General features: G+C 49.2%; 10 protein-coding genes across 10 annotated transcripts; 4 read left to right on the top strand and 6 right to left on the bottom strand.

Moving 5' to 3' along the window:
- Positions 1-1,691: 1,691 nt before the first annotated feature.
- EPUS_08900 (uncharacterized protein) lies at positions 1,692-4,315 on the top strand (the record flags this gene model as incomplete). The annotated part of the gene is made up of 3 exons (XM_007802021.1): positions 1,692-1,694; positions 1,751-2,123; positions 4,179-4,315. The coding sequence occupies 3 exons, from the start codon at positions 1,692-1,694 to the stop codon at positions 4,313-4,315; spliced, it is 513 nt and encodes a 170-aa protein (XP_007800212.1).
- Positions 4,316-4,742: 427 nt separating this feature from the next.
- EPUS_08899 (uncharacterized protein) lies at positions 4,743-7,189 on the bottom strand (the record flags this gene model as incomplete). The annotated part of the gene is made up of 3 exons (XM_007802020.1): positions 4,743-6,635; positions 6,697-7,021; positions 7,083-7,189. 3 exons carry the CDS (start codon positions 7,187-7,189, stop codon positions 4,743-4,745), a joined length of 2,325 nt encoding a protein of 774 aa, XP_007800211.1.
- A 624-nt stretch (positions 7,190-7,813) lies between these two features.
- Positions 7,814-9,085, top strand: EPUS_08898 (uncharacterized protein; the record flags this gene model as incomplete). Its single annotated transcript, XM_007802019.1, has 1 exon — positions 7,814-9,085. One exon carries the CDS (start codon positions 7,814-7,816, stop codon positions 9,083-9,085), a length of 1,272 nt encoding a protein of 423 aa, XP_007800210.1.
- A 173-nt stretch (positions 9,086-9,258) lies between these two features.
- On the bottom strand, positions 9,259-10,395 carry EPUS_08897 (uncharacterized protein; the record flags this gene model as incomplete). The annotated part of the gene is made up of 2 exons (XM_007802018.1): positions 9,259-9,700; positions 9,752-10,395. The coding sequence occupies 2 exons, from the start codon at positions 10,393-10,395 to the stop codon at positions 9,259-9,261; spliced, it is 1,086 nt and encodes a 361-aa protein (XP_007800209.1).
- A 512-nt stretch (positions 10,396-10,907) lies between these two features.
- Positions 10,908-11,963, bottom strand: EPUS_08896 (uncharacterized protein; the record flags this gene model as incomplete). Its single annotated transcript, XM_007802017.1, has 1 exon — positions 10,908-11,963. The coding sequence occupies one exon, from the start codon at positions 11,961-11,963 to the stop codon at positions 10,908-10,910; it is 1,056 nt and encodes a 351-aa protein (XP_007800208.1).
- A 487-nt stretch (positions 11,964-12,450) lies between these two features.
- EPUS_08895 (uncharacterized protein) lies at positions 12,451-13,797 on the top strand (the record flags this gene model as incomplete). Its single annotated transcript, XM_007802016.1, has 1 exon — positions 12,451-13,797. The coding sequence occupies one exon, from the start codon at positions 12,451-12,453 to the stop codon at positions 13,795-13,797; it is 1,347 nt and encodes a 448-aa protein (XP_007800207.1).
- Positions 13,798-14,378: 581 nt separating this feature from the next.
- EPUS_08894 (proteasome subunit alpha type-2) lies at positions 14,379-15,449 on the bottom strand (the record flags this gene model as incomplete). Its single annotated transcript, XM_007802015.1, has 4 exons — positions 14,379-14,497; positions 14,569-15,276; positions 15,336-15,355; positions 15,406-15,449. The coding sequence occupies 4 exons, from the start codon at positions 15,447-15,449 to the stop codon at positions 14,379-14,381; spliced, it is 891 nt and encodes a 296-aa protein (XP_007800206.1).
- A 575-nt stretch (positions 15,450-16,024) lies between these two features.
- On the bottom strand, positions 16,025-16,877 carry EPUS_08893 (uncharacterized protein; the record flags this gene model as incomplete). Its single annotated transcript, XM_007802014.1, has 2 exons — positions 16,025-16,669; positions 16,743-16,877. 2 exons carry the CDS (start codon positions 16,875-16,877, stop codon positions 16,025-16,027), a joined length of 780 nt encoding a protein of 259 aa, XP_007800205.1.
- Positions 16,878-17,001: 124 nt separating this feature from the next.
- On the bottom strand, positions 17,002-20,086 carry EPUS_08892 (uncharacterized protein; the record flags this gene model as incomplete). Its single annotated transcript, XM_007802013.1, has 4 exons — positions 17,002-18,497; positions 18,554-18,740; positions 18,788-19,039; positions 19,091-20,086. The coding sequence occupies 4 exons, from the start codon at positions 20,084-20,086 to the stop codon at positions 17,002-17,004; spliced, it is 2,931 nt and encodes a 976-aa protein (XP_007800204.1).
- A 1,765-nt stretch (positions 20,087-21,851) lies between these two features.
- On the top strand, positions 21,852-24,903 carry EPUS_08891 (uncharacterized protein; the record flags this gene model as incomplete). The annotated part of the gene is made up of 2 exons (XM_007802012.1): positions 21,852-22,056; positions 22,148-24,903. 2 exons carry the CDS (start codon positions 21,852-21,854, stop codon positions 24,901-24,903), a joined length of 2,961 nt encoding a protein of 986 aa, XP_007800203.1.
- Between the last annotated feature and the right edge of the window lie 134 nt (positions 24,904-25,037).

Genomic DNA, 25,037 nt, shown 5'->3' with positions numbered 1-25,037 from the left:
AGTAAGAAGAACTATCTGACTATCTGCGAAAGGAGTATACTTATATAGATAAGAGATTCGTATGCTCAGTCCTGCTTAGTAGTGAGCAGAGGTGAGCAACCTGCATGTGCTTAGTAGTGCTCAGTAGTGAGCAGAGGTGAGCAACCTTAAGTGTGCTCAGTCTTGGCTGTCCATAAGCAACCATCCAGGTAGTCTTGTCCTAGTGTCCGAGCCTAGTGCCTAGCTCTGGGCTGTGTGGCTCGGGCAACCTTCCCCTACTGGGAGGCGCTGTAATATAAAGCTACACTAGCCCCTTTAGAGCATTCTCTCAGAGAGAACTTTAGCCGCAAAATAATATGCTAGCACTTCACTACTATATAAATATACCTAAAAGCTCTTACTTTATAAATCTTAAATTCTTATATAATTTTTAATTTTTAATTTTAAATATCTTCTTTGAGATAGTAATCCAACTTCACAAAAGAGTTACGCCCAAGTAACCAAAATTACTTGAATGCAGTTGGAATAGTATATTAATCCTTAATCCAGATGCCCTAGAGAGAGTCGGACCACGACTCCATCTAGGCCCAAGGAGGCCTCCATGTCAACTCTGTGACATTCTTTAAATCTTAAGATTGTTGAAATATTTCTTAATATAAAGTTAAATATTGGTGAAGTGGATGAATTGATTCTATCTATCTGCAGAATCTATCTCTAGAAGAAGGAGACTAATACTACTAGTACTGCGCAGAGTGCGGTCACGTGATGCCGAGAATTTGGCTGTACGCGTACGGCCAATTCCAACACTTATGGCTTCAGATTTATATTAATTTTTAGTATTTTGTGAAAATGAAGTGTAACACTACTTAACCTTAAATAAAAGTGACCTACACTCTCCTGCAGAGGGTTGTCCTAAAGGGGCATAGCGTGGCCCTGGTCATGTGTCCACAGCAATGGGTGCTCTAGAAGTCCAAGACAACCCAAACACAGTTGTTAGGAATGCCGAGCGGTACAGGATGTATGAGATGGTTATGAACCTTACGTGGGATTCCTGTGGAATTCCCTCGGTAATCCAGTCTTTTGCCGCACGCAATAGTCCGCTGCCAAGATTGTTGTTTACCCGATCTGCCCCTCAAGTTGAGGCTCAAACGTCTCCCGAAGATTGGTGATGGCCATCGGGAGCAACCCTCGCAGCTTGGCCGAGATCCCTGCCAGCACCCATGCGCCCAGACCAGGGTGAGGAAGGTAGAATTTCATGGATGCCAAATCTACTACGTACCACGCAATGTTTTCTTGCAATCCTAGAGCCTGATGCAAGCTGAGGCATGGCAATTGGACAGCCCGATGCGGTGTCATGTGCAATGTGTGTGCCAGTCCGGCAGCGTTTATGGGGGTTTACCTACCTGAGAAAGTGAGGCAGTCCAGCAAGCTCCAACCAAAAGAACCTCATTGAGAGGAAATCCCGCCCCATACACCATTCAGATTGTGTCGGCATAACGTTGCATCGCTTACCACAGTCTGATATGTTGACAGTGGTTTATAACTTAGCGACTCCTCGAAATAGGTTAACAAGACTCATTCAGCTTCGACAGGGATGGGTCAGTATTTCAGACTGGACATAAGTGCTCTTTGCGCGTCAACAGTTGACATCAAGTACTTGGCTTGGTCCGTTCAACCGTCCGCATCTATTTGGTCCACATCCATCTGCCTACATGGTAAGCTTCAGTAATTTCACATCTGGTTCGAACAATACTGAAAACACTCTATTCAGCCTCCTGCGGTAGTCGTCAACATCACTGTCCATGCAAACCGGGTAGACCACAGTGTTGACATTACCGGCGTGCCTTATGAAGCAGGTCTTCGACAAAGCTTGATATCTGTTGACAATGCTCGAGCGACGCACGGCCGGATCGAGCCGACAGAAGCTGTGCTTTCCCTTAAGGACGCAGCAGGAAGAACTTATACATCCTCATCATACATCACTTTAATATGGTGGTTTTGGGGCGAGACGATCTCCAACAGAGAAGACTTCTACATCACCGAAGATCTTCCAACCGGTTGCAACGCCATGCTTCGTCGAACATCCGACGACGGTAAGCCCCAAAAGAAAGCACTTCCTCTCTTCACCAAGCCACAGACTAACGGTAAGTTGCTTACCCAGGTGCATAGATGCGTTTACGGCTTGGCTAACACGTATTTGATGTCCAAAAGAGGAGAAGAAAAACGCAGACGACAGACGCAAGTTGGAAGACAAAATTCACAGCGCAACAAGACAGGCTGAGAACCAGGAGATAGTGGACAAGACTAGAAAATTGACTCCTTCATCCACAAAGCAACCTTCTAAACACGCTCGACCGTCCAATCCATGAGTAAATTATAGCAGGGACAGTTTGGTTATGCTAGGAATATGAGTTTACTGATATGACAGACGGGTACATGCAGATCAAGCAATATAGGGACACTCATTAGGAGCCTCAGTGTATTGACCATTACTGTAATGAAGCGAATGGAGTGAGCTGGCCACCGAGACAAACAAAAGTCATTCATCTGGGCTGGCTTCAATATGCTCCCGCTTTGAGTTGTGTATTGAGGCTCAAGCCTACACTTGCCTGCTGCAAAGGGCAGCGTAGATTCTCGTCCAAATCATGTGGACAAATTGAAACCCCCACTCCTCGCCCCCCCCCTCTAGATGCTCTGATCGCCGCCCCCTTACAGACCGTAACACGCTTTACGCCTTGCCGATCTTCATACACGTCGACCACGAAAACGGCACATGCTATCACGGTCGTTGTATTCTGCCACTCACAACAGGTTTCCTGAAGACCCCAGATTGATATGCTGGCCCCATGCAGGCGATCTGTCGCAAGGAGGCACTGGCCAAGAAAATCCCACGTACTGCCAACTTCTTGTTGAAAGACCTGCCGCACTACAAGAAGGTCGTCATTGCGGATGATCATGAATCGCGGCTGGATTCTGAGAAACCGCTTTCTGATTGATGGGGCCCAGTGCTTGAATCGGCATGACGTCTTCTACCGTGCATTGCGAATTGTAGCAGACTGAGATGTTACACTTGCGGCATGACCATAGGTTCTGGGATGTGGGAGCGGAATCAGCTATGCATGGATTGGTAGCGTGCAAAGTTCGGATAGAAGAGTAGCTCCGCAGGCGCCAAGGCCCGAAGGCTCTAACTAGCAGGAGGTGAAATTTTTAAGGTTAAGGTTGCCGGCGGTAACCGAGGCCTGCCCGGCGCTGGTAGCCGACACTGACCAATTTAAAAAAATGTCAAATTTTACGACGGAGTGGTGGATATTCAGTATGAAACAGCCCAAGCAGCAGCAGCAGCTCCAAAGCATATGTCAAGGAATTGCAACACTTTTGCAATGGGCAATATTCCGCAGCTACTGGGCGGAATCACCCAGGTCTCGATTTTCTTCAACAGGGTGAGCATTTGGGTGCTCCCAACGCGCAATACAGCCTCAAGATTCACAAGTTTACCCTGATTTACAATTCGTATATACGTAGTAAGTCCAACGTGGAACCAATCCCTTGGTGCTTTCCTAGTTGATTCCTCGACAAAAGTACCTCTAACCAGTACAACGAAACTGTGGAGTGTTACACTCCTCGCCCGGCTACTCCGTATTGTTTCAGAAAAAGGGCGGGACGGGGATGCCGCCCCATCCGACCTGGAAATGTACTATATATATATGTATTTTACATGATTGCGGAAGCAGGGGAAGCGAGGGGAAGGAATGCTAGATGCGTTTCACAAGTGGATTAGCGTTTGCTATACATTGCTATGAATCTCATAGTACCGTTAATGCTACGAGCCGCCGGGGACGGCAGATCATCGTCAATGATCCAAAAGAAAGACAGACAATCCGAGTAGGAAGTTGTCGGCGATTTATCTTTCTGGGGGAAAAGCTCTCTTAGTATGGTATGTACCAGCGGAGCCCAGTAGTTGAGGTATAGGGTGCTACCAAAGCGAAGATCTGAAGAACACCAAAGAGTCTCCCATAGATCGCGCGCATCCTCCAAAGATTTCTCACCTCCCGGCTCTAGATAGCGAGCTCATTGCCCACGATCTCCAGCATGCATTTACCTTCATGCCAGCCTACATCCCCGACCAGACAGACGGACCACGCCAGTTGACTCCCATGGTCGCAGGAGGGTGGTAAGCACGCTACTAATCCGCACGCCAGACTCGACTCGACCTCTACCACCCAACATCGGATTCTTCAACTTGCGCCTCTCAGGCGTAAATACGGAGCTGCTCACCGAGGCTTTCGAGGTGGCTGCTCCGCAGCAGCGAGGAGCGCACTCGAGACTAAAGCTTTAGTGGTTCAATAGCAGGGCGGTGGTCTTGATCGATAGGGAGATTCGAGAGGCGTTGCTCGCTGAGGGATTTCAGCTCAGTGAGGTCGTGTTCACCACCCCCGGATTGGTGCTGCTGGCGGAGCCCTGGGCCTATCAGTTTTGTGCCAAGGTGGGTCGGATGGCTGATGGAGGGGGAGGAGGAGATGTTGGTGCAGAGGACAAAGATGCTACTGATGCTGCTGCCTATCGCTACTGCTTTTTATCGGACAAGAGATGGCAGACGATACCGCGTGGTCGAGTTTGCAGGCTTTTTCAAGACTATCGATTGCAACGCGCTGTCGATTCGCGTGCCTTCGCTGCAGCAATCCAGCATGTCAACGACGCCTATTGGGGGGATTCACATGTACGACCCACTATTGCTTAACCTGTCATGTTTGGTTTCTGCGTCTTTACAAAGCACGCTCTCTTGCTGCACTTCCCAGTCTATCGTTTCTTCCCGTACGCCGAACAAGACCCCGATCATCGCGATCAAGACGGGATGACGGACCTCGATATTTTTTGTTCTGCCGAGCCATCACATCTTTCACCAGCGTTATATGTCCCTGACTTATACCAGGCTGAGAGTCTCCGACCAGACCAGGAATGCGAAGAAGGGTCAAACATTGATCGTAATCCTTGACGCAGTTTCCACCTGCAGCAAATTCTGGGTTATCGGCTCCAAATCTAAACATGCTGAAGCCGTCAAGGGTATCGGCCCAGCGTCGACCGGTGCTGAAGATGATGCCAAGAAGCGAGCATGATACAGCCCACAATGCGAGTAGACTGATTATAGCGATGGGTGACAGCTGGCCAGGGACGATAATGGTGGTAGGCACTGCATTTGTTAGGTTCCCGTACCACAAGCCGCCTCTTGGTCCCGAGAGCTCTATTGCATATGCTTGGTGAGCGCGGATGATCGATTTTTTAAGTTGAGCAGATGTGATTACCTTCAGCTGTTGGGATCCGAAGGAAGAGTTGAGATGGAGTGGGTCACCTTCAGAGTTGCAAGGAATAGGGACCAGGTTATACGTGTCAACTGATTTGAAGAGGTTTGGGAGCCAAGATGCGTTGGACGCTATTTCAGGGATTGGGTTCGTACTGGGCGGACTGAATGTGTTGTTGTTTATACTTGGTGGATCGACCAACTCATTAAGTGCATTGAAGGAGAAATCCTCCCTCAGGTCTAATGCCGCGGCAGTTGAACTTCGAAGGATTTCTGGAACAGCCGTTGCGAGAGGAACGGAAGTAGCGGTGGCGCTCGAAACAGGTTCTTCCCGTGCGAAAGAGACATACGTGCCGTTCAATCCGTCCAAGGTTGCGGTACCCAATATGAGTGAGGAATTGCACTGCACACCGATAGCATCGAGGAGGACGGGGCTTGAGTCAGGCGATATCTCTGGCTCGTACGTGGAGTGATCGAGGTAGGGTTTCTGCATTCCCTCGACGATAACGGACAAGTCGTTGAACACTTCTTTCTCTAATATCTCACATGGGATTCGAAGCTTGACTGGTTTCTGCCAAACCGCCATCTCTAAGAGCACTGGTGTCGTGTCGCTGAATTGGTCGTCTTCCTTGTTCTCATATTTCAGGGCCATCTCCATTAAGCCATCAAGAAAACCCACATTGGCTAATGAAACCATATCCAGGGAGTTTTCTGCTGGACCTGATCGTTGGCCAATCGTATACACGTCGTGGTCACATAGTTTCGGTAAACCATAATATTGTGGTTGCCCGTCGTAGCTTGCAAAATCGATGGCAGGACATCGTGGCTTTGAGCGGTCTGCACTTCTTTGGCTTAGCAATTGAAATTGTTCGACACGACTAATGACGGTGCAGTCATATGAAGCTTGCAAGCCCCATACTGGACCCGAAACCGGCCTATCCGACTGAGGTGCCAAGAAGACTGTGGATTGATCGTCATCTGGCCAGTTGTTGGGTATGTTTTTCAACCATGTCTTGTTTTGCAGGGCAGCGTTGACTTCTGGAACATAAAACGCAGACCGTCCTGACAGCTGCAGATCAGATGAATATCGCCAACGGTTGAAAGCTCTGTCGATTACATCCATCGCCTGGTCCGCAAAGGTATTTTGGTTTTGACCAGAAAGTTCCGCTCGGTCTACTCCAGCAATACCAGGCCTAAAGCCATCATTCAATTCCATAGTGAGACCAGAGAGTGGCAAAGCAATAAAGGGAAGAAGGCTGACAATGGCAAGTACAAACCAGGTCGGGGATGGCCGAATTTTGAAGTTCCCCTTGATAGTTGTCATGGCGATTTTCATCCATCCGCTTGGGCCACTCCAAGTCTGCAGTGGTGAAATGGTCAACACGATTCCCCTTGAAACTGATGGAAAAACTCGTACTGACCTTGTCGCAGTGCATTATCAACTGCATTGCATTTCGAGCCGCCCATCTTCTGTTCATCAACATGCCCGCCTCCACCCCAGCAAGCCCGTATTTGGATAGATTGATCCCAACTGCGCTCAAGATGAACCAGCTATAATAGACCCATCTTGCACCTTTCGTACCATGGTTGACTGGAGAGTCGTAGTCATAAGACTGCAGCCAATAATGCCATGTGATGGCATAGTAGATTGTCAAAAGTGGTGGAACAAGAATGCAACAGAGCGTCCGCCCCCAAAATATGCGCAAAGGATCTCCCAGTCCAGTGTCCTTGGTTTCCTCCGAAGCTCTGAACTAGGTTAATGAGGCGTCCACAGTCAGAGTTGCCTAAGGTTGGGACAGCAACACACCCACCATGGATCAGGGAACTTTGAGATGCTGCCAGCCCCTGAAGCTCATATTCTTCTTCTCGTTTTGGTGGTGTCAACCGAGTATGAACATTCATTATACCCTTCATGGTGCTTGCCTGGGAGACCACAGTCCTCCGCCTGTCCAACCCGACAGTATTTCTTGGTTGAGATTGCTCATGTCCGAAGAGGATAACTTATTACATGTTCTAACAGGACCCTGTATATGTTAGTGGGGGCGAAATGCTATTATCGCGCTACCGAAGCCTGGATTGAATTCATGGCAGGGGCTTACGCAGTAATCAAAATTAGCCTCTGGTGCTCCTAGCAATGCCACTCTCAGCCTCATTGCTAAGACCACGTGAACGAAGAAGATGTCATCCAAAAAGTGGTAAACTATGTTTCAGCATTAGCGCCATAGCATACCCATGAACAATCGAGAGATCCGCTTAGACAGTAAGGGAGAAAGGAAAGCTACTCCGGTAAAGTGATTACCCACTGACCTGCTGACTCATCTGCCGGGAGGAGGAGCCGGCTTACGCGTCGAACTACGGAGATTACGGAGTACGAGTTGGTAGTTAACTAAATTAAGTAGCGGATCAGGTTGCGGTCCAATGATCTGATAAGATCAAAAATAGATCCTCAGCTTCTGTAATGGGACGAGTATAACTGACATTCCCAAACCTCCTCCTCAGACATAAGGCTTGAACCACTTCAATCAAGATCATAACACCATGAAATCCGTCATACAACGCACAAGAGCCTTTCTCACCCCCAGCACCTCCTCCACCAACCTCTCCAAATCTTCCTCCGCACAACCCTCCCCACCATCAACTCCGGCATCCTCCCTACCCTCCTCCCCATACATCTTCCCTCCCGTCTCGTCTGACTCCACCGACGACCCCAACTGCCTCCACGACTGCTCAACCTGCACGATCCATTACCCGTCTAAATGGAGCATCAACGAATCCGACGCCCTCTACGGCCACATCAGGGGCTGGGCCACCCACCTCCTCGTTGCGACGGGAAGGACAGACTGGGTGAGGGATATTGCGGATGAAAAGGGCAGTGTAATGAGAGCGGTAGGGAAGCATGGGACGGACTTGGAGAATGGGAGGTGCATGGTTAGTGCTTGCAACATGCCGGTCCCGGATTATGATTGTCATGGTAGAAGGGATGGCGAGATAATTGGAAACAGGCTAAAGAATGAGCAAGGCCAGACAGAGGTTTTGGTGCTGCCGAAGTGGGAGATTGTTGAGGACGTGAGGCCGAGCGGTGTTGCGGAGTTTATGGAAGGCTATGTCGCCCGGCAGGCGTCAAGCATGAGTCCTATCTCGGTGGATCCTTCAAGCAAACCGACGAAAGACGGAGAGGAGCATGATCGAACAGCGCAAAATCCTTCTCCACAACCACCATCAATACCCTCCTTAAGTCCAACTGCGGCCGGCTCATTATCCTTCCCTTCCCAAGTCCAACAATACAGAACCACCAACTTCAAGACACGACCCTGCCCCCACGCCTACCTAATCCTTTTAGGCTCCCAAAAGCCCCGCGACGCGCGCTGCGGCCAATCCGCACCGCTTCTTCGTCGCGAATTCGAACGTCACCTCCGTCCATTGGGCCTATACCGCGATATACACGATGAGCGACCAGGCGGGGTGGGGATATATTTCATCAGTCACGTGGGCGGACATAAATATTCGGCTAATGTGATGGTTTATCGAAGGAGCGGGAGTGAGCTCGAAGAAAAGGACGATAATAGTATGACAGCCGGGGAGGAGATGGACGAGGAGACGAGCTTAGCGAGGAATCGCACGGATAGGGCTGTAATAGAGAAGAACGCGGCAAGCACAGGGGAGGCAATGCAATGCATATGGTTGGCGAGAGTTAGGCCGGAAGACTGTGAGGCTATCATCAAGTATACGGTTCTGCAGGGGAAGGTGGTGAAGCCGGAGAGACAATTGAGGGGTGGCTTTGACAGGACGAAAGGACTGACTAGTTGGTGAAAGGAAACGGCTTTGGAGATGGGTATCATCTGCACTGGGCTTAAATATTATTGCCAACATATAATGTTCTCCGGCCAAGGGACATATACAATATGCTCGGTGTTGAAACGTACCTTACCCTTCAGATCGTGCAACTGGATCAATTGTCAACGACCCCTTCGAGCCGGAATCTTCTAAGATATAGAAGCAAATCCGCGGTGTAGGGCAGAAGGTTGATGCTTCGAAGACTGCTGTTGTTCCCGCCGATCCTTTGCAGTAAGCGTTGCCAATACCTCTCTTGTGGCAATCTCCAGTTGCACGACCGATTGTGCGGCCACTTCCAACTGCCCCTCGAATTCAAGTATACCCTTCATGACCTCTGGCGACTGCAGAATCCTTCGCATTGTCGGCTTAGTAAAATCATTCCCCACTCGTTTCATCGCCACCATCCATTTCTTGTATCTTGTGGCATGGGTCATGATGGTGTTATACAGCATGTCCAGCTTTTCGAGAAGCGCCTCATTGTAGCCCTGTGAGCGAGGAATAGCCAGGAACGGTCGGTACACGCATGCATCATAAATATGACACAGCTGATCCCACAGATCGAGCTCCAATTGCGAAGGCATTGTGGTACAACTGGTTTATATTAGCCTCAGATAACATTTACTTAGTGCCGCGAGGTCTCACTCGATGATGAGTTCAGCCATCTGCTTGTAATTTGTCCACAGATCCTTCAGTGCTGGCCGGATCGTGAAAGGAGCAAGTTGGAGAATAGTTTGAATATCATCAATCTCCATGTCAACTGCGATCCCGGCCCGGCTCAACACAGAGATCAACCAGTCTGCAATGGAGTTGATGTGCCAGAGATTTTCGGGCTCGGTCGAGACCTCTCCGGTGGTAGTGAATAAGATCGAACCCATACTTAAGATGGCAGACTTGATCTCTGTAAACAGTTCTGCCGCACGTTCTGGTATCTCATGTGACCTCCGAGTGAGATCAAAGTGTACGCTGAGCTCCTCCACTTCTCCATCGTTCGCAGCGATCGCAAGATCAGGAAATGGAATGCTGTCTGACGGACCAAGAGGCGAGCTTGCGGGAGATTCGTAGTAGGTTGAGTTAGATGGTGGCGAGCTGTCGAGTTGTGCTGATTGTGGTGATGAATCGGGTGAGCTAGCAGTGATGGAAGCGAGTAGTGGTTCTGCATAGTCTCCACCTTCAAGATTGACATCTAATTGCTCCATCTCTGGATATCTGAGGTACAAAGAGAATAGATCACGATCAGTCAAGGCCAGATCATCGTTGGTACATCCTATGGAAGAACGTTCAGGCATGATCTGTATCTGCGCAAAACAGGGTTCGAGCTTCGAGGCACAGCTGGTGAATGGAGAACACAATAGCTTGCACACAGCTGATGCAAAGTGAAGTCACTGTAACACTCACCTTGTTAGAAATCACATTTGGTCAATCATGATCAGTAAAGAAGGAGCAACTTGGATAGCTGCAAATCCTCAAACTTCATGAGCCAGGAAGGTGTCTTGCACGAATTTACCAGCCACGGTCACCACGAAATGTAAAGATGTGAAAATGTGGATTCCTGACACAGCTGCTGATAATATCTCAAATATTACAAGGCACAAGCATGACGCTGTACACTTGAGAAGTTTGAGAAACTGAATCTTCGCGCACTGACTAATTGGCACACTATTGGTGGAAGCTGTGACAACTCAAAGTTTGGGCGAGCAGAGGATGCTGAGGAGTAGTGGCGACAGATGAGATGAAAATTAGACAAATGTAGCATCACAGAATGGAAGACAGACATTCTTCTTTCACCCAACCAAGCTTTTCATTCATCTAGATTGGCGAAAGACCACCCCGGAGGGTGAAAAGCACCAGGAATAGCTGATGCAGCACGGTAGGTAGCAGTGGTCTTCGCAGGGAGAGTGCTGGCTGAAGTTGATGTCGCTGCTGACCTGTCCTCATTTGGCGGTCGATGTTGGTGTGCATCCTCCATAGCGACACTGTCCTCGGATTCATCAGGCAACGTCCCTGTCCCAGAGTTAACGGTAGTTGGCTTGGTCTGAGGTATTGGTGGCTTGATATCGTCATCGTCGTCATGGGGCACCTCCTTGATATGAAATGCTGCCTTCTCAAGGAACCATCTCGTTAGGGAGTTCATTGCCTTGAACACCGTGTAAAGAAAGGTCATCACTCCAATAACGAGAACAACCCAGCTAATATTAGCGACTCGTTCTTGACCGGTTGCCCCAGGTCTGGTGGTGCCGTGTGCAAGACCAGAATTCCGGAGATTGTACCAATGCCATGGATTGGCCATGAAGATTACTCTTGCAAAAGACAATACGCCCAATGATGCCAGACCCTTGTAGAAGTGCTGCAGCCATGAACTCTCCTCTCCAACATCACTGACCTTGATCGGTGTCCACAGTCGACTTGTTGACGTAGCACTATATGGATCGATGTAAAGATTGATAATCGGATCGGCAATATAGCCGAAGATAAAAACCAGCACTAAAGCTACTGTTGCTGTAATAGCAAAGTGTGCAGCAGGATTCTCCAGCAGCCTTGCCCATCCCAAGCGACTGAACTGGTATCGGTAATGACATATATTGCATTCCCAGAAATGCTTCCTCTGTGCAGCGTTCTTTCGCCATGCTTCAAGGCATCCTTCATGGATGTAGCGTGCACTTCCTGTGCATTTGCAAGGAGATATTAACTGTCCAAGCGACGGATCGTCTGCCGAGTAGTATTTGATTCGAGCATTATTGGAAGCTGATCCCGGCGGCGGAAGCTCGACTGTTGCCTCACATTCCTCGAAACATAGCCGGCATTGCCGGGTAGGGTATGTCCACTGTGGGGGAGTCTCTTCCGTCGTTGATGCCATATTTGAACAGGGTGCGAGGATTCTCAGCAGGTTATCAACCAGTATCGATCATGCAAGTATGTAGGTGCTGCCAGAGCAGCTCGAGGTAGTGGATCATTGCAGACGCAACGAAGAACTGACTACAAAGGACATCTCGGAAATGTTTGGAAGTGTGAGCTTTGTCATGAAACAAAATTCCAGCCGGGGCCAGATCGCCAGGGGGATGGGGACGGGGACTCTACGGGGACTCTTCGGGGACTCTTCGGGGACTCTTTGGGGACTCTTTACTTAGTGGTCGAAAATACTTGGCGTTCATAAGTAGCACCCAGTGCGCAGAATCTGGATCTTGGATAGATGAATGCATCCCTCAATTTGGACCATGGTATCGAGATATGAGCAACAGTCCCAGATGACGAACTTGCATTCATGGGCAGCATAGTATCGACACAGTATACGGACAGTATGCCTCTAATGCATCCTCCAAGATGCACCATATAGCCTCCCCGACATGCGAGCGATTCGTCCGCTCCTTTTCCGTATCTTCTACAGCACTTCATTCACCGTCGTCTTCCTTCTAGTCCTCACGCTCGTCGCCCTCACTCCCGCAGATGCCGTCTATCAAGCCCGGCAGCAGCGCCGGCAGTGGGATATTGGTGCTATCGCGGGGACCTATATCTTGACTGCACTTCTTGCGATCTTGATATACGCATCCAGACTCTACACCAATCGTAGTATCGTACAGGGTATTCCTAAGACCTACATACCAATTGAAAAAGAAGATCTGCCTGGAAAGCTTACGAGGGAAGAGATTGTGGAGGGACTGGAGAGAAGTGCTATCATCGCGTACAAAGCACGGCCACGATTCGACAGAGTTGAGGATGATTCTCCAATGGCAAACGCAAGGATCTCTGCGATCACTCGCTTGGATACGAAGAAGAACGAGATTCAGCAAATATGGGGACACATTGCTCATCCTGGGTGGTCGTCTCCTGCCTCTCCAGATCTGCCAAATCTCCACTATGACACCGTTATTGCAGAGCTACCCAATTTGATTGAAGCCAAGGCAGTATCTCTTGCTCCCATTGAACCCCATTCAACGCCTCATCCTGTGGAGATACCACTGCCAGATGAGCGCGTTGTCGAGATATTGCAGAGACCGCTCAACATGGGCTTGAGAGAATACATAGCCTATCTAGACTCCCTTGGACTAATCAGCCCCCCTGATCTCGGAGCAAGTTTCCTAACTTTCTACGAGCGCGCACGCTTCTCCACAAAGCCTCTGACCGAGTTCGAGTTCCGTTCCCTTATGAGCATCTTCGCCTCCATCCTCCGAGGCATGACCAAGCTGGACCGGGACCTTCTCGCAGAACTGCAAGAGCCGGACCAGAACGACACACCAACTTGGCAAACACCAGGACGATGGTCCCCAAAATCCGCATCCACATTCTCCGTCGACGGGACAGGCAGCATCCGTCATCATCACCCGCACCCACCGCGTCGTGTAAGCGAAGACTCCGTCCCTTCGCTCCCAACCGAAGATGATGAAGACGATTATGACAAAGAGGACAACGACACTTTGTCCCTCCGTACAGCTCCGTTCTCCCAACCCCATGCTGATAACGGGTTATCAAAGCAACCACCACGTACTCGCTTGGGCATTACTTCACCAAACATAGCAACCGCCCCCGCAAACCTGTCACTCCGCCAAACCCGCTCCAACACCTCTGCCGTATCACGGTCCTCCATGAGATCAGCCGGCAGTGTAATCAGATTAGTCGAGGCCAGGACGGCGTTGGATCTACCTTATCGGATTGAGATACCCCAGGTTCTGGATAGTTCACCAGAGCAAAGGTGAAGAGAGCTTGTATTGGGGGAAGGAATTGAGGATGGGAGCACTTCAATGATTTAGTGATGTTAATAACTATTCGTTTCGTCTGCACCGCATAGCGAACGGCGCGCTAGGAGCAACTAGAGAACATGTGCTTGGTTGTTGGATAAACTGGACCGCATGGCATGGTAGCCCGGGCGTATTGGGACCCGCCATTTTTTGTACTATACGATTCTTCCCACCAACAGAGTTGGCGGCTCTCTTGTTACTTTTGCAAAGCCCAAGGCCCATTGATAGAGTCGGTGTCACTCCTCTGTGCCCAAACATTTACCAGATGCCACACCAATCTTGTCAATCGGTCTTAGCGTACTATATTCCCTATTTTCCAAATAACATGCCAGGATAAGATGACACACGGAAAAGCAAAGAAATCTCAATGCGCACCAAGATCACGTACCGAGAAAGCCAAAAGCAATAGCATGGACGTGGGTATGGAGATATACATTCCAACGTTGTAATTTAAGACCACATCTAAAGACCGCGTCACGCATTGCTTGACGCCGCTGCAATGCACTTGGACGATAAGTTCTAAAGCAAGCTTGACAGGACTACAGATTGGTAAGGTAATCTTCAATCTCCTCCTTGCTCAACTTCCTGAAGCGGGGCCCTTGCGCGCCTTCGACGCCTTCGTAGCCCAGGAGATGGTTTGCCGGTGGGCCGACGATACCTGCGGGTCGGATACAGGTTAGCCAAATATTCTCAACCTTGAAGGGTCCGAGTGGGAAGGGGCGAGCATACCGATTTCGACCGTCTCGCCATTCATCTCCCCCTCGATCGTCTCCTTCAACGTCAACAGCGCAATATGCACTGCATCCTCCAACTCTAACCCATCTGTATACCGCTTCTCTAAGAAGGTCTTCGCGCTCGTAGCACTCTTCCCGATCGCGGTAGCCTTCCAAGGAAAATAACTCCCGCTAGGATCGACCTGATACAGACTCGGCCCGCCCTTGAGGATCCCCCCAGTCTTGCTGGACGCCTTCCTCTTCTCGGCATCCGTCTCCCCTACCTTGGCCTCCTCGGTCTCGGGCTCGATCCCGTCATCCCACCCCGCGATCAAAAGGCTGACGCCATAGGGCCTCACCCCCCCAGATTGCGTAGCTTCCTGCATAACGCGCGCGACGTCTTGGACTAATATCCGTGTGGGCGGGTATTCGTTGTAGATTCGCTTGTAGCCCGTGTGCGAGACTTTGCGGGATTTGTCCACCAGGATGCGGTAGTCGGGGCCCATGCCGGAGTAGACCATGCCGATGTTGGGGGTGATTAGGGAGACTTTGGAGAGGGAAGGTGGGTCAATGAGTGGGGAAGAGGATTTCTTTTCCGTCGCAAGCACGATGCCGTTTGTTGCTGTTGGCGGATTTAGACCTGCGAAAGGGAGAAGGAGGGTTGAGGCAGCACCTTTGATACCCAGCGAGGTAACGCCTTGGTTCACAGCATTTAGCGCATACTCTTCGATATTGTCAGTCACGCTTCGGACAGCTTGAAGAGCGCATCTCCGGAGAGCCTACCTATCTGAACGAGTTTTCCACTAGATAATGTCAGTCTAGATATAGATATGTAAATAATCCAGTGACGAACCTGGGTGAGAATGTTGTGAGCGAGAATGAATATCTGTCAGCCATGATTTATTGGCTGCAGATGATGGAGAACGGGATCACGGCGACAGTGTGATTAGAGAGGGGACAGCAGTGTAAGCACCTTGACTTTTCTGTGCTGTATCATCAACCTGGTCAACACAATGATAGCTGTATCTTGTTGGTGTTGTACGAACAGAATTCGAGGCTACAGCTTGAGTACGAGTACGCGGTTTACAGAGCACAGCTTCAACCCTTGAAGTCACTAACCAAGGTGAGCTAGAACACTATTTAGCGTACTTCCTACTAGTTACTCTGTACTAGTAACTACCACGTTATCGTACAGGTCCTCCGGTCCCGAGGACTACAGTATGTGTCGAGGACTCAACATCCACAACCACCTGAACCACTTCAGTCACAGGTCAATGTGGTGCCGGATGTCGATATAGTTGTCCACTCGAGTAGATTGATCATTAGTTCTGGAGCAGAATACACTATTTTTGAATTGCAACCGCTTCTAGTATGCCAAAGCTGGCACAAACGGCCCCACCGGTCAGAATGCATCATCCCTTTGTTATAAATTCCTCCTTGATCTATGCTGCCCTACTTCAGCATCGAACAATTCAGCAGATGCGGGCTGATGCAAACAAGCCGTGGAGGCTCGCAGCGAGACAAGTACCAAGCTGTTTGGGTACCCCACTATTGATTCTCTTCTTCTTCTTCTTCTTCTTCTTCTTCTTCTTCTTCTTCTTCTTCTTCTTCTTCTTCTTCTTCTTCTTCTTCTTCTTCTTCTTCTTCTTCTTCTTCTTCTTCTTCTTCTTCTTCTTCTTCTTCTTCTTCTTCTTCTTCTTCTTCTTCTTCTTCTTCTTCTTCTTCTTCTTCTTCTTCTTCTTCTTCTTCTTCTTCTTCTTCTTCTTCTTCTTCTTCTTCTTCTTCTTCTTCTTCTTCTTCTTCTTCTTCTTCTTCTTCTTCTTCTTCTTCTTCTTCTTCTTCTTCTTCTTCTTCTTCTTCTTCTTCTTCTTCTTCTTCTTCTTCTTCTTCTTCTTCTTCTTCTTCTTCTTCTTCTTCTTCTTCTTCTTCTTCTTCTTCTTCTTCTTCTTCTTCTTCTTCTTCTTCTTCTTCTTCTTCTTCTTCTTCTTCTTCTTCTTCTTCTTCTTCTTCTTCTTCTTCTTCTTCTTCTTCTTCTTCTTCTTCTTCTTCTTCTTCTTCTTCTTCTTCTTCTTCTTCTTCTTCTTCTTCTTCTTCTTCGAAGTCCCGTCGTGGAATTGCTTCGTGAATTATGTTTCGAACTCGCTTCACGGGTTCTCTTTCCAAAGTTGTATCTTCGACTTCGCTTCTCACCTTGGCACACCCCTCTGCCAGCACATTTGATGAGACATGGCGAGCAGGCAAGCCATCGCGTTCAGCGGTAAGTGCGATCAAATGGCTTTTCGCTACGATTCCGAAAGTTAGGCTTTGCCTCTCATGGGTCTGCATTCCTCTCTGAAGACGGAAGTTGGGTATGCAGAACCCCACGCGGCTATAATTATTTGGCAGATGGTGGAGGCTCCCGAGACGGTGATGAGCAGTTGTATTTACCCCTCCACATCAGCCAATCCTCTCATCCGCTGGGTGCCAATGGCTCGCCACTGAGCGAGCTGCAGTACAGAAGGATTTCGCCAACAGAGCCAGTAGCAATCTTATCGGCATGGGTCTCCCGCCAATCCAGGAAGGCATCATTTACTGCCTCGTCACTGTCAATCCATATGTAATCTCCATCTTCATCCTTATACCTCAAACGAACAGAGCCGCCCCCAATAGAAGCTTGGGTAAAGCGTGCCAATTTAGCGTCAATACGATCAGTCAGAGACCTGAACTGAATGTTGCTTGCAATGACCAGTGTGATATAGTTGCTGTCGAAGCAGACCTTGGCCTTAAGCTGGCTTGGCATAAAAGGCTCTCCATCACTCGACGGGGTGGAGAGGGGTGGAGAAAGGTTTCGATCCCGATCTGTCGAGATTGATGAGCCCGGAGTGAGATTAGAGATCACGAGGCGCGGATCAGCTTTACTGTTATAAGATGAGTCGTAAGTGTAGTGGTTGGTCATCTGTGGTCGTGGTCCAGGTGGTAAGCCGTACTGGTGGCCATTTGCTGAAGGAGTGTTCGCTCTGGGCGGCATTCCTGTCGGCGAATTACTCATGCTCCGATTGACAGGGGCCACTCTGCCCGCAACATGTGCCGGTATCGCGGGCATCGTAGGAACATCGCTACCATTCGGTACCACATGACCATTCGGTAGGCGGCGTTGCGGGTTCATGAAGTCAGGGCTGCTCGCAGATCGCATGCGATTTATGCCATTAGCGAGCTGTTGAGCGGTGGGTGGGCCAGTCGAGACAGGCGGTAGTGACGGTCGCAAACGTGGATCACGACCATTCACTTGATATGGATTTGCTCCACGATTTGCTCGAGACATAGCAGGAGCAGTGTTTCGGTTTGTTGGCTCCTCGCCATTCGACCAGCCAGTCGAAGGTGTCCCATACCTATCGTAGCCAGCAAATGCAGACTGAGAGCTTGAGCGAGCAGACGCAGTCATGGGTGTTGCCGCCTCCCTGTCGATGGGGGAGAAGTACGACGTTCCGGCTCTTTCGGATGGCGAGTTCTGGAATGAAGTATTGAGTGGCGGTAAGGAAGAAGGATCAGGCATTGGGAAGCGTGCCGGCCTAGTCGAAGTGGAAGGATGTGTGTGATGCATGCCTCCACTTGTATTGGTCGTTGAAGACGACCGAAGGCTCAGACTCGAGGCATTGCGACTCATTGAAAACTCAGAGTAGTTTCCATTCTCGTGCCCGAAATATGCAGGCTGCATGGCTCGGTTGTAGTCATCCTCATCGAGTTCGTATTCCTGGTGTGGATTCTCCATGTGAATTCCTCGTAGGGAAGTGAATTGTGTTTCGGAGGTGCCATTGGCCCTGGTAGCTCTTCCATTCTCGGCGCATACAGCTCGTTGTGTTTCGATTTCTCGATTCCATCTCAGCATGGTATCCTCATTTTTAAATTTGATTATAAAGTGTTCAACTCCTGGGTCTCCTCTCCAAAAGATTTGAATAGTATAGTTTCCTAACCCACCATTAATACTGGCATGGTTCCCATTCTGATGCGAGAGATGTGCCTACCTGGGCCTGATGCCGTCAAAATATGTGTCACATTTGCTAGGAAGATGCGGCCCTTGAGTTGCAGACGTGGCTGACCCTTGGCTGTCACTGAGAGTTTCTCCTTGCTACCCATATACTTCGACTTTTGTTTGTTGAGATTGATGTCCTTGCAGCATAACAGAATTCTTTCGAAAAGGTAGATATGATACTGCTTCGATTAGTGAGCATCCACGGCCGCATGTTGGGGCAACACACCTCTTTTTCCTGATCTTTGCTGCCTCCATCGCCTTTGAGCACAGTAAAGGTCCCGAAAAGCATCAATTCGCCAAACGTCTTCAGATTCAGAGATTTCCATTCCTCAACACGTTCATCCAGATCCACTAATGCGTTTTGTCTTGTTTCCTTGTCGATCGCGGCATTGGCTTCCTGAAGTACATCTTGAATGATCTCAACAGCATCTGAAAGATCTGCTCGCAACCTTTCGTCCTCGGCCTGACTAGAAAGATCCTAAGAAGATCAGCAAGGGCACAGAAATGATTTCAAAGGGCGTGAGCTTACCTTGAGAAGCAACGGATATTTGGTCAACCGCTGGAACGGCTTCAGTAGGAAACCGCTCAGAATGGTCGGATCTGCCAGCATCTGATCCATCAGTGGTGACCTGCCTATCTTTTTCATCTTATCCCATTCTTTTTGGCATGTCTTTTCGCATCGAAGCTGATTCGCAATGAACGGCTCATACTGCCGAAAGGGCTCCTTGTAATGTTTGAATAGATCACCCCAATTTTGTTTCTCCTCTGGAAGTTCGTTATGTTGTTCAATACGAATGAGAAATCGTTGAGCGAAGTCCAGCAAGTTATTCAAGTTCAGAAAAATTGAATGTATCGAGTCACCCGTCAAAGCTCCACATTCTTCTAACTCTTTCTTTAACAGCTGTAGGTTCAAGAGGTGGTGAACGTATTGCCTTTCTGTCTCTACCAGTTCTTTCAAGATATGTTGTCTGCGCGTCAGCTGCTTCGGAGGTGCTCCATTCGCTTGCACATCGTTGGGTTCGTCACTGGCTGTAGTGCTCTCGGATGACGGATAGAGCTTCCCACTCAAACTGAGAATGTCGAGAACACGATTGACTTGTTTGGTTACCTTTACAAACCCAGTTGTATTATCCCCGTACAGATCGTTCAGGGAGAATATGTCAGAAGCCGGGATAGACATCTGTGTCTTGCAAGCAACATTAAATCTGTATGCCGCTTGCTTCCCCATTCTAAGATCGGAATTCGATGGGTCCACCGTCAAATCTCCATCCTCCGGTTGCGACGCATTGTAGATAGTGAGAAGAGGCAGACCGTTCCTGAAACATCTCCATAACGAGGACACCGGATCCGCGCCCTCTGCCTCCTCAGTCGCCATTTGTTCAAGATATGGCCGAAAATTTGGTACCTCCGATAACCTTTTCCTCAACTTGAGACAAATTTGGTATAGTGATTCTCCATCTCTCTGATTGATAATGTTATTCCTGTCGAGCATCGGCAAGTTCTCACCCACTGGCGAAGGATTCATGGTGGCCAGCATCCCCGTGACAATCGTAGAGGTGTGACTGAGCGGGTTATCCAAGTGACATGAGTGTGAAGATGGAATTGGCGCTTGGCGATAGGTAAGTTAAGGCGATGGGTAATTTGAGTCGAGCGAAAGGTTTCCGTCGTGCAATGGAATTGTGAAGCAGAATTCTGGCACAGTGTCTACCTTGAAACAAATCACTCCGCAGACTGAAGATTGCTATCGATAGCCTGCCGATACGGGACGTACCAGCCACCACCTAGTTAGAAGGATTATGGTCGCAGATTGATGAATCAGACCGCCAGGATAATTCCGCATTCGAGCCTGCAGAAGATTGCGACTTAGAGGATGTAGGAGATGATGATGAGAACCGATCAGGCGGAGAGTAGACGCGATACGGTCGAGGTCTGTCTCAGACACAGGGGTTAGAAGGTTGACACAGATTCTCGACTGCCTGTCAGAAGAGGCTAGTGGTCACGGCAAGGGAGGTGCAGGGATGCAACCACTCACAAAAACCCTAGGTTTCACAAGTGTCGACCACGAGAACAGATGATATGGTGAGAAAGGCCTGTGTTTGGGTTGACTCCAGGTTTTGTCGGCGACAGCTGATCTGGTGCTGCGGCATAGAAGGAATCAGAGTTGAATGGGAGAGTCTTCTGATCGGCTTTGGTGGGTTGACAGCCAATCGTGGGGCAAGGGGCAAATGTGACCGGCGGGAAAAGCAACCTAATTAATTTACTCAACGGGATAGTTGGGGATACGAATAGAAAAGAGAGAGGATAGGCAGAGAGGAACGAGTCTGTAACGGAGATGCAAGCAACAAGAAGGACTGCATCATTGTTTTACTGATCACATATTTGTACCCTTACCTTGCAGGGTAACTTAACGTAGTAGGGAGTGTTTTCGATCTTCAACTCTGGCTTGATTGGGGGGTTGTCTTTAAGTAGCTCAAGAGAGGGGGGCTTGTGGTTAGCATTTTGGTAGGGTTATCTTGCGGTGTGCACCCCGGAAGTTGTTAAGATCAGATAGCCCGTGTTAATGTTTAATGGGCGAGGTTGTCTTGGGGGCTACACTTTGTTAGTAAGGGCTGTAACTGGGATAGACCCCTCAAAATATGAGCTTCGGGGGCTCCGGAAGATAAATTTAGAGGCCATCTCTACGTAGTAGTACATACGTACTAGTAGTGGTAAGGACTAATTTAACCTCATTCTGAATAGCACTCGGTAGTCAAGGATCGCCAGAGATCTCCATTGCAGAATGTTTGACAGACAAGTTCTTGCAGGGTAATGGTCGCTACATCCGAAGCTGGGGTAGCCAAGCTTCTGTTTCTGCAACAGACCAACCACATGGATGTCATCTAGCGCGTTTGCCACGCCTGTTTGCCTACGGAGTAATCCGCAGCTACCTACGTAGTACGGAGTACTATCCAGGACGATGAGGCCGATGGAAGTGAACCCGCATGAGCATACCAATGACATCTTCCCTTCATATCCAGAGCTTACCTCAAGCAACGCTTCAATTCTCTCATATCTATAAAGCTCACTACTCTCTTTCCAACTGTACGAATACTGCGTCATTCACGAATGTGACGACTTATCTACAAATCTATTAGAGCAAGGCTCGAATCTGTTGCTACTATTTGCACCGATCGCACAATCTATCCTCGACATGGGATTGACCTAAACGGAACAGAGAGGAAGAACTGCAGACAGAGAGCGTACTTCCCTTTCACCACAGAATCTCCGCTCGCCGCTCGCCATTCGCCATCATGGATGTGACTTCCCCTTACACCTCCGAGCCAGACATGCTCCGTGCAGCCTATTCCCAAGCTAGCGGTATGGCAGCTTTCAAGCTGGACGAAGGTTTCAGCGAGGATCCAAGGGGGCAAGATGACACCGATTTGGCCGCCACCACAGAAAACACTTCGTCCTTTGAAGAGTGGGTAATGGCGCAAAGCGAAGATACTAGAGCAGGTGAGTTCTCCGATGATTATTGCTTTATAGCGCAAGCTACAAACTAGTACGTCAATGTCGTGTTGGTACTGATAGCGCCTTCCATCTCTAGACATCGCCTACGAAGTACTACGCACCCTTCGAACAGCCAAGATAGCTGCGGTTGTTGACCGCTTGACACCACTCTTACATATGGACCCGGTTGGAAAGTTACCCCCCGAAATTACATCACAAATATTCTCTTATCTCGATGCTTCCACTTTACTTGTCGCTTCATTATCATCGCAAGCATGGCGAGCCAGAATTCTCGATCCTCGGCTCTGGAGACGACTATACTCTGATCAGGGCTGGGGTCTCAATTCCACTGCCGTAAGGGCGTTTGAAGAAAGGAATGCACGAGTGGCACGACAGGACTTCCATAAGCCAAGCTCAACATTTAGAGCTTCTGAGACAGATCACGGTCAACCATTACAGAAGAAGCGTGCAACCACTGTCTCTGTTGATCAGCAGACCAAAGAGACAATATCTGGAGATGTGTCCCAATGGCGTGAACAGCATGGAGTTATTGAGGCTGATTCGGATGTGCCGACCAGGACGTTACCAGCAGAGTTTGACCATGAAATGCAGGACGTTTCTCCCACCGATTCGTCCCATCCAGCCTCGCCTCCTCGCCGCAATAAACGTGGCAGCCAAGAGACGGGAGATGAGATGGCTATGTCTCCCATACGAAGACAAGATTCCATCGTGCAACCCTTACAAACACTAAACCCACCTGTCAAGCCGCCACTGAGCCTGCGGGATCTTTCTGGGCACGAAAGGATCAACTGGGCATTCCTCTACAAACAGCGGAGACGACTGGAAGATAATTGGAACAAAGGGCGTTTCACGAACTTTCAACTGCCTCACCCTGCCTATCCACATGAGGCTCATCGAGAGTGTGTATATACCATTCAGTTCTTCGGCAAATGGCTGGTTAGTGGAAGTCGAGATAAAACCCTTCGTGTATGGGACCTCGAGACACGAAGATTGCGAGGCGCACCACTAACAGGACATACACAATCTGTTCTCTGCCTGCAATTTGACCCGACAGAGAAAGAGGATGTTATTATATCTGGCAGCAGTGACAGCAATATCATTGTTTGGAGGTTTTCAACAGGACAGAAAGTGAAGGAGATTCAGCAAGCTCATCGAGATCCAGTATTAAATCTTCGCTTTGATCATCGGTACTTGGTGACTTGCTCAAAAGACAAGCTGATCAAGGTTTGGAATCGATATGAACTATCACCACTAGACAAAGACTATCCGAAGGTCAGCCCTGCCAGCACGGCCAAGATGCCTACATACATCATTGATACTTCATCAATGAGCCCACAGCAGTTGGAAAATAAACTTGCAAATCGGCAGATCAGGATATTGCAGCCATATTCGTTGTTGATGTCGCTCGATGGTCATAACGCCGCTGTTAATGCAATTCAAATAGATCAGGACCAAATTGTATCAGCGTCTGGAGACCGCCTGATCAAGGTATGGAGTGTCATTGATGGTCGCTTGATCAATACTTTGCCCGGTCATCAGAAGGGCATTGCTTGCGTCCAATTCGACAGCAAGCGGATCGTCAGTGGCAGCAGTGACAATACTGTTCGCATCTACGACCATATCAAGAAATGCGAGGTTGCTGTCCTCCGTGGGCATACCAATCTAGTCCGTACAGTACAGGCTGGGTTCGGCGACCTGCCTCACAGCGAGAAGGCAATGGCCAATCAAGCACGGCTTGCTGAGGCCGAGTATCGACGGGCAGTTGCAGCAGGTGAGATTGTTCATGAGCCCATCGGTGCAGGTCGATCTGCTCGTGATCAACAAGCCTCAGTAAAGACCCCAGCACAATATCTGACGGCATTTGGGGCAGCATTACCTCCTGGTGGTGGCGGTAGTCAGTGGGGCAGGATTGTTTCTGGATCATACGATGAGACGATCATCATCTGGAAGAAAGACGCCGATGGCAGATGGATTCAAGGCCAGACACTTCGTCAAGAAGCTGCTATTCGAGCCGGTGCAGCCGCCGACCTGAGGGCATATAACGAGGGTCAAATTGATGCAGGAGGAGCACCTGCTCCACAAGCTGCTAACTCGTCAGTGTCTCATGCTGCCAGTCTTCCAGCTCAACCGTCTGCCGCTCAGATCGTCCACCATACCATGCAGTCTTCCACCATAGGGCTACAAAGTATTAGCGACCACATCACAAACTTGATGGGCCAGTCCCTCAGTACCATGCAGAGCCTAGCTCGCACCAATCTTGGAGGCTCACAGTTCTCTTCCATGGCTCCTGGTGCTCAACAGGCATTGGCCCAGTTGAATGCCCATCAACAAAATATCCAAAACCATTTCTCGAATCTGTCGCAAGCCGGCGCCTCTCACACAGTACAAGCAGGACCTTCTGTAAGCACCAGTACAGCTCAGAGCAACTCTCAGCATGCTGCCAACATCCCGGCTGCTGGTGTCAATATCGGGCAGAACCCGAACATTGGCCAGCCTTCTGTGGCGTTAGCCCATAACATCATTCCACCTATTCCACCTATTCCATCAATTCCATCAATTCCATCAATTCCATCAATTCCATCAATTCCATCAATTCCTCCACAAGCATTGGTACAACCACATGTAGCCACTCATCATCATCATCATCACCATGCTCCACCTGCCAATCAGCAACCTCAACCCCCGCAACAGCCTGCTTCACGGGTCTTCAAGCTACAATTCGACGCTCGACGGATCGTATGTTGTAGTCAGGATCCGAGGATTGTCGGGTGGGACTTTGCAGCTGGAGATACGGATATAATGGAGGCGAGTCAGTTCTTTTTGGGGCCATAGAAGGCAGATTGTCAACTTCTGCATTGGTAACGCATGCGGGTGGCCTGTTGGGTGATCCAGGGGTTTCAGAGGCTGGGGCTTTCGAACGAGCATAGCGCGGCGTTTCAACATATACATTGCCATTTTATTTCTGT

Source organism: Endocarpon pusillum, assembly GCF_000464535.1.
Source record: "Endocarpon pusillum Z07020 unplaced genomic scaffold scaffold1462, whole genome shotgun sequence".
NCBI classification, from domain to species: domain Eukaryota; kingdom Fungi; phylum Ascomycota; class Eurotiomycetes; order Verrucariales; family Verrucariaceae; genus Endocarpon; species Endocarpon pusillum.
This window is presented reverse-complemented; position numbering and strand designations above follow the sequence as displayed.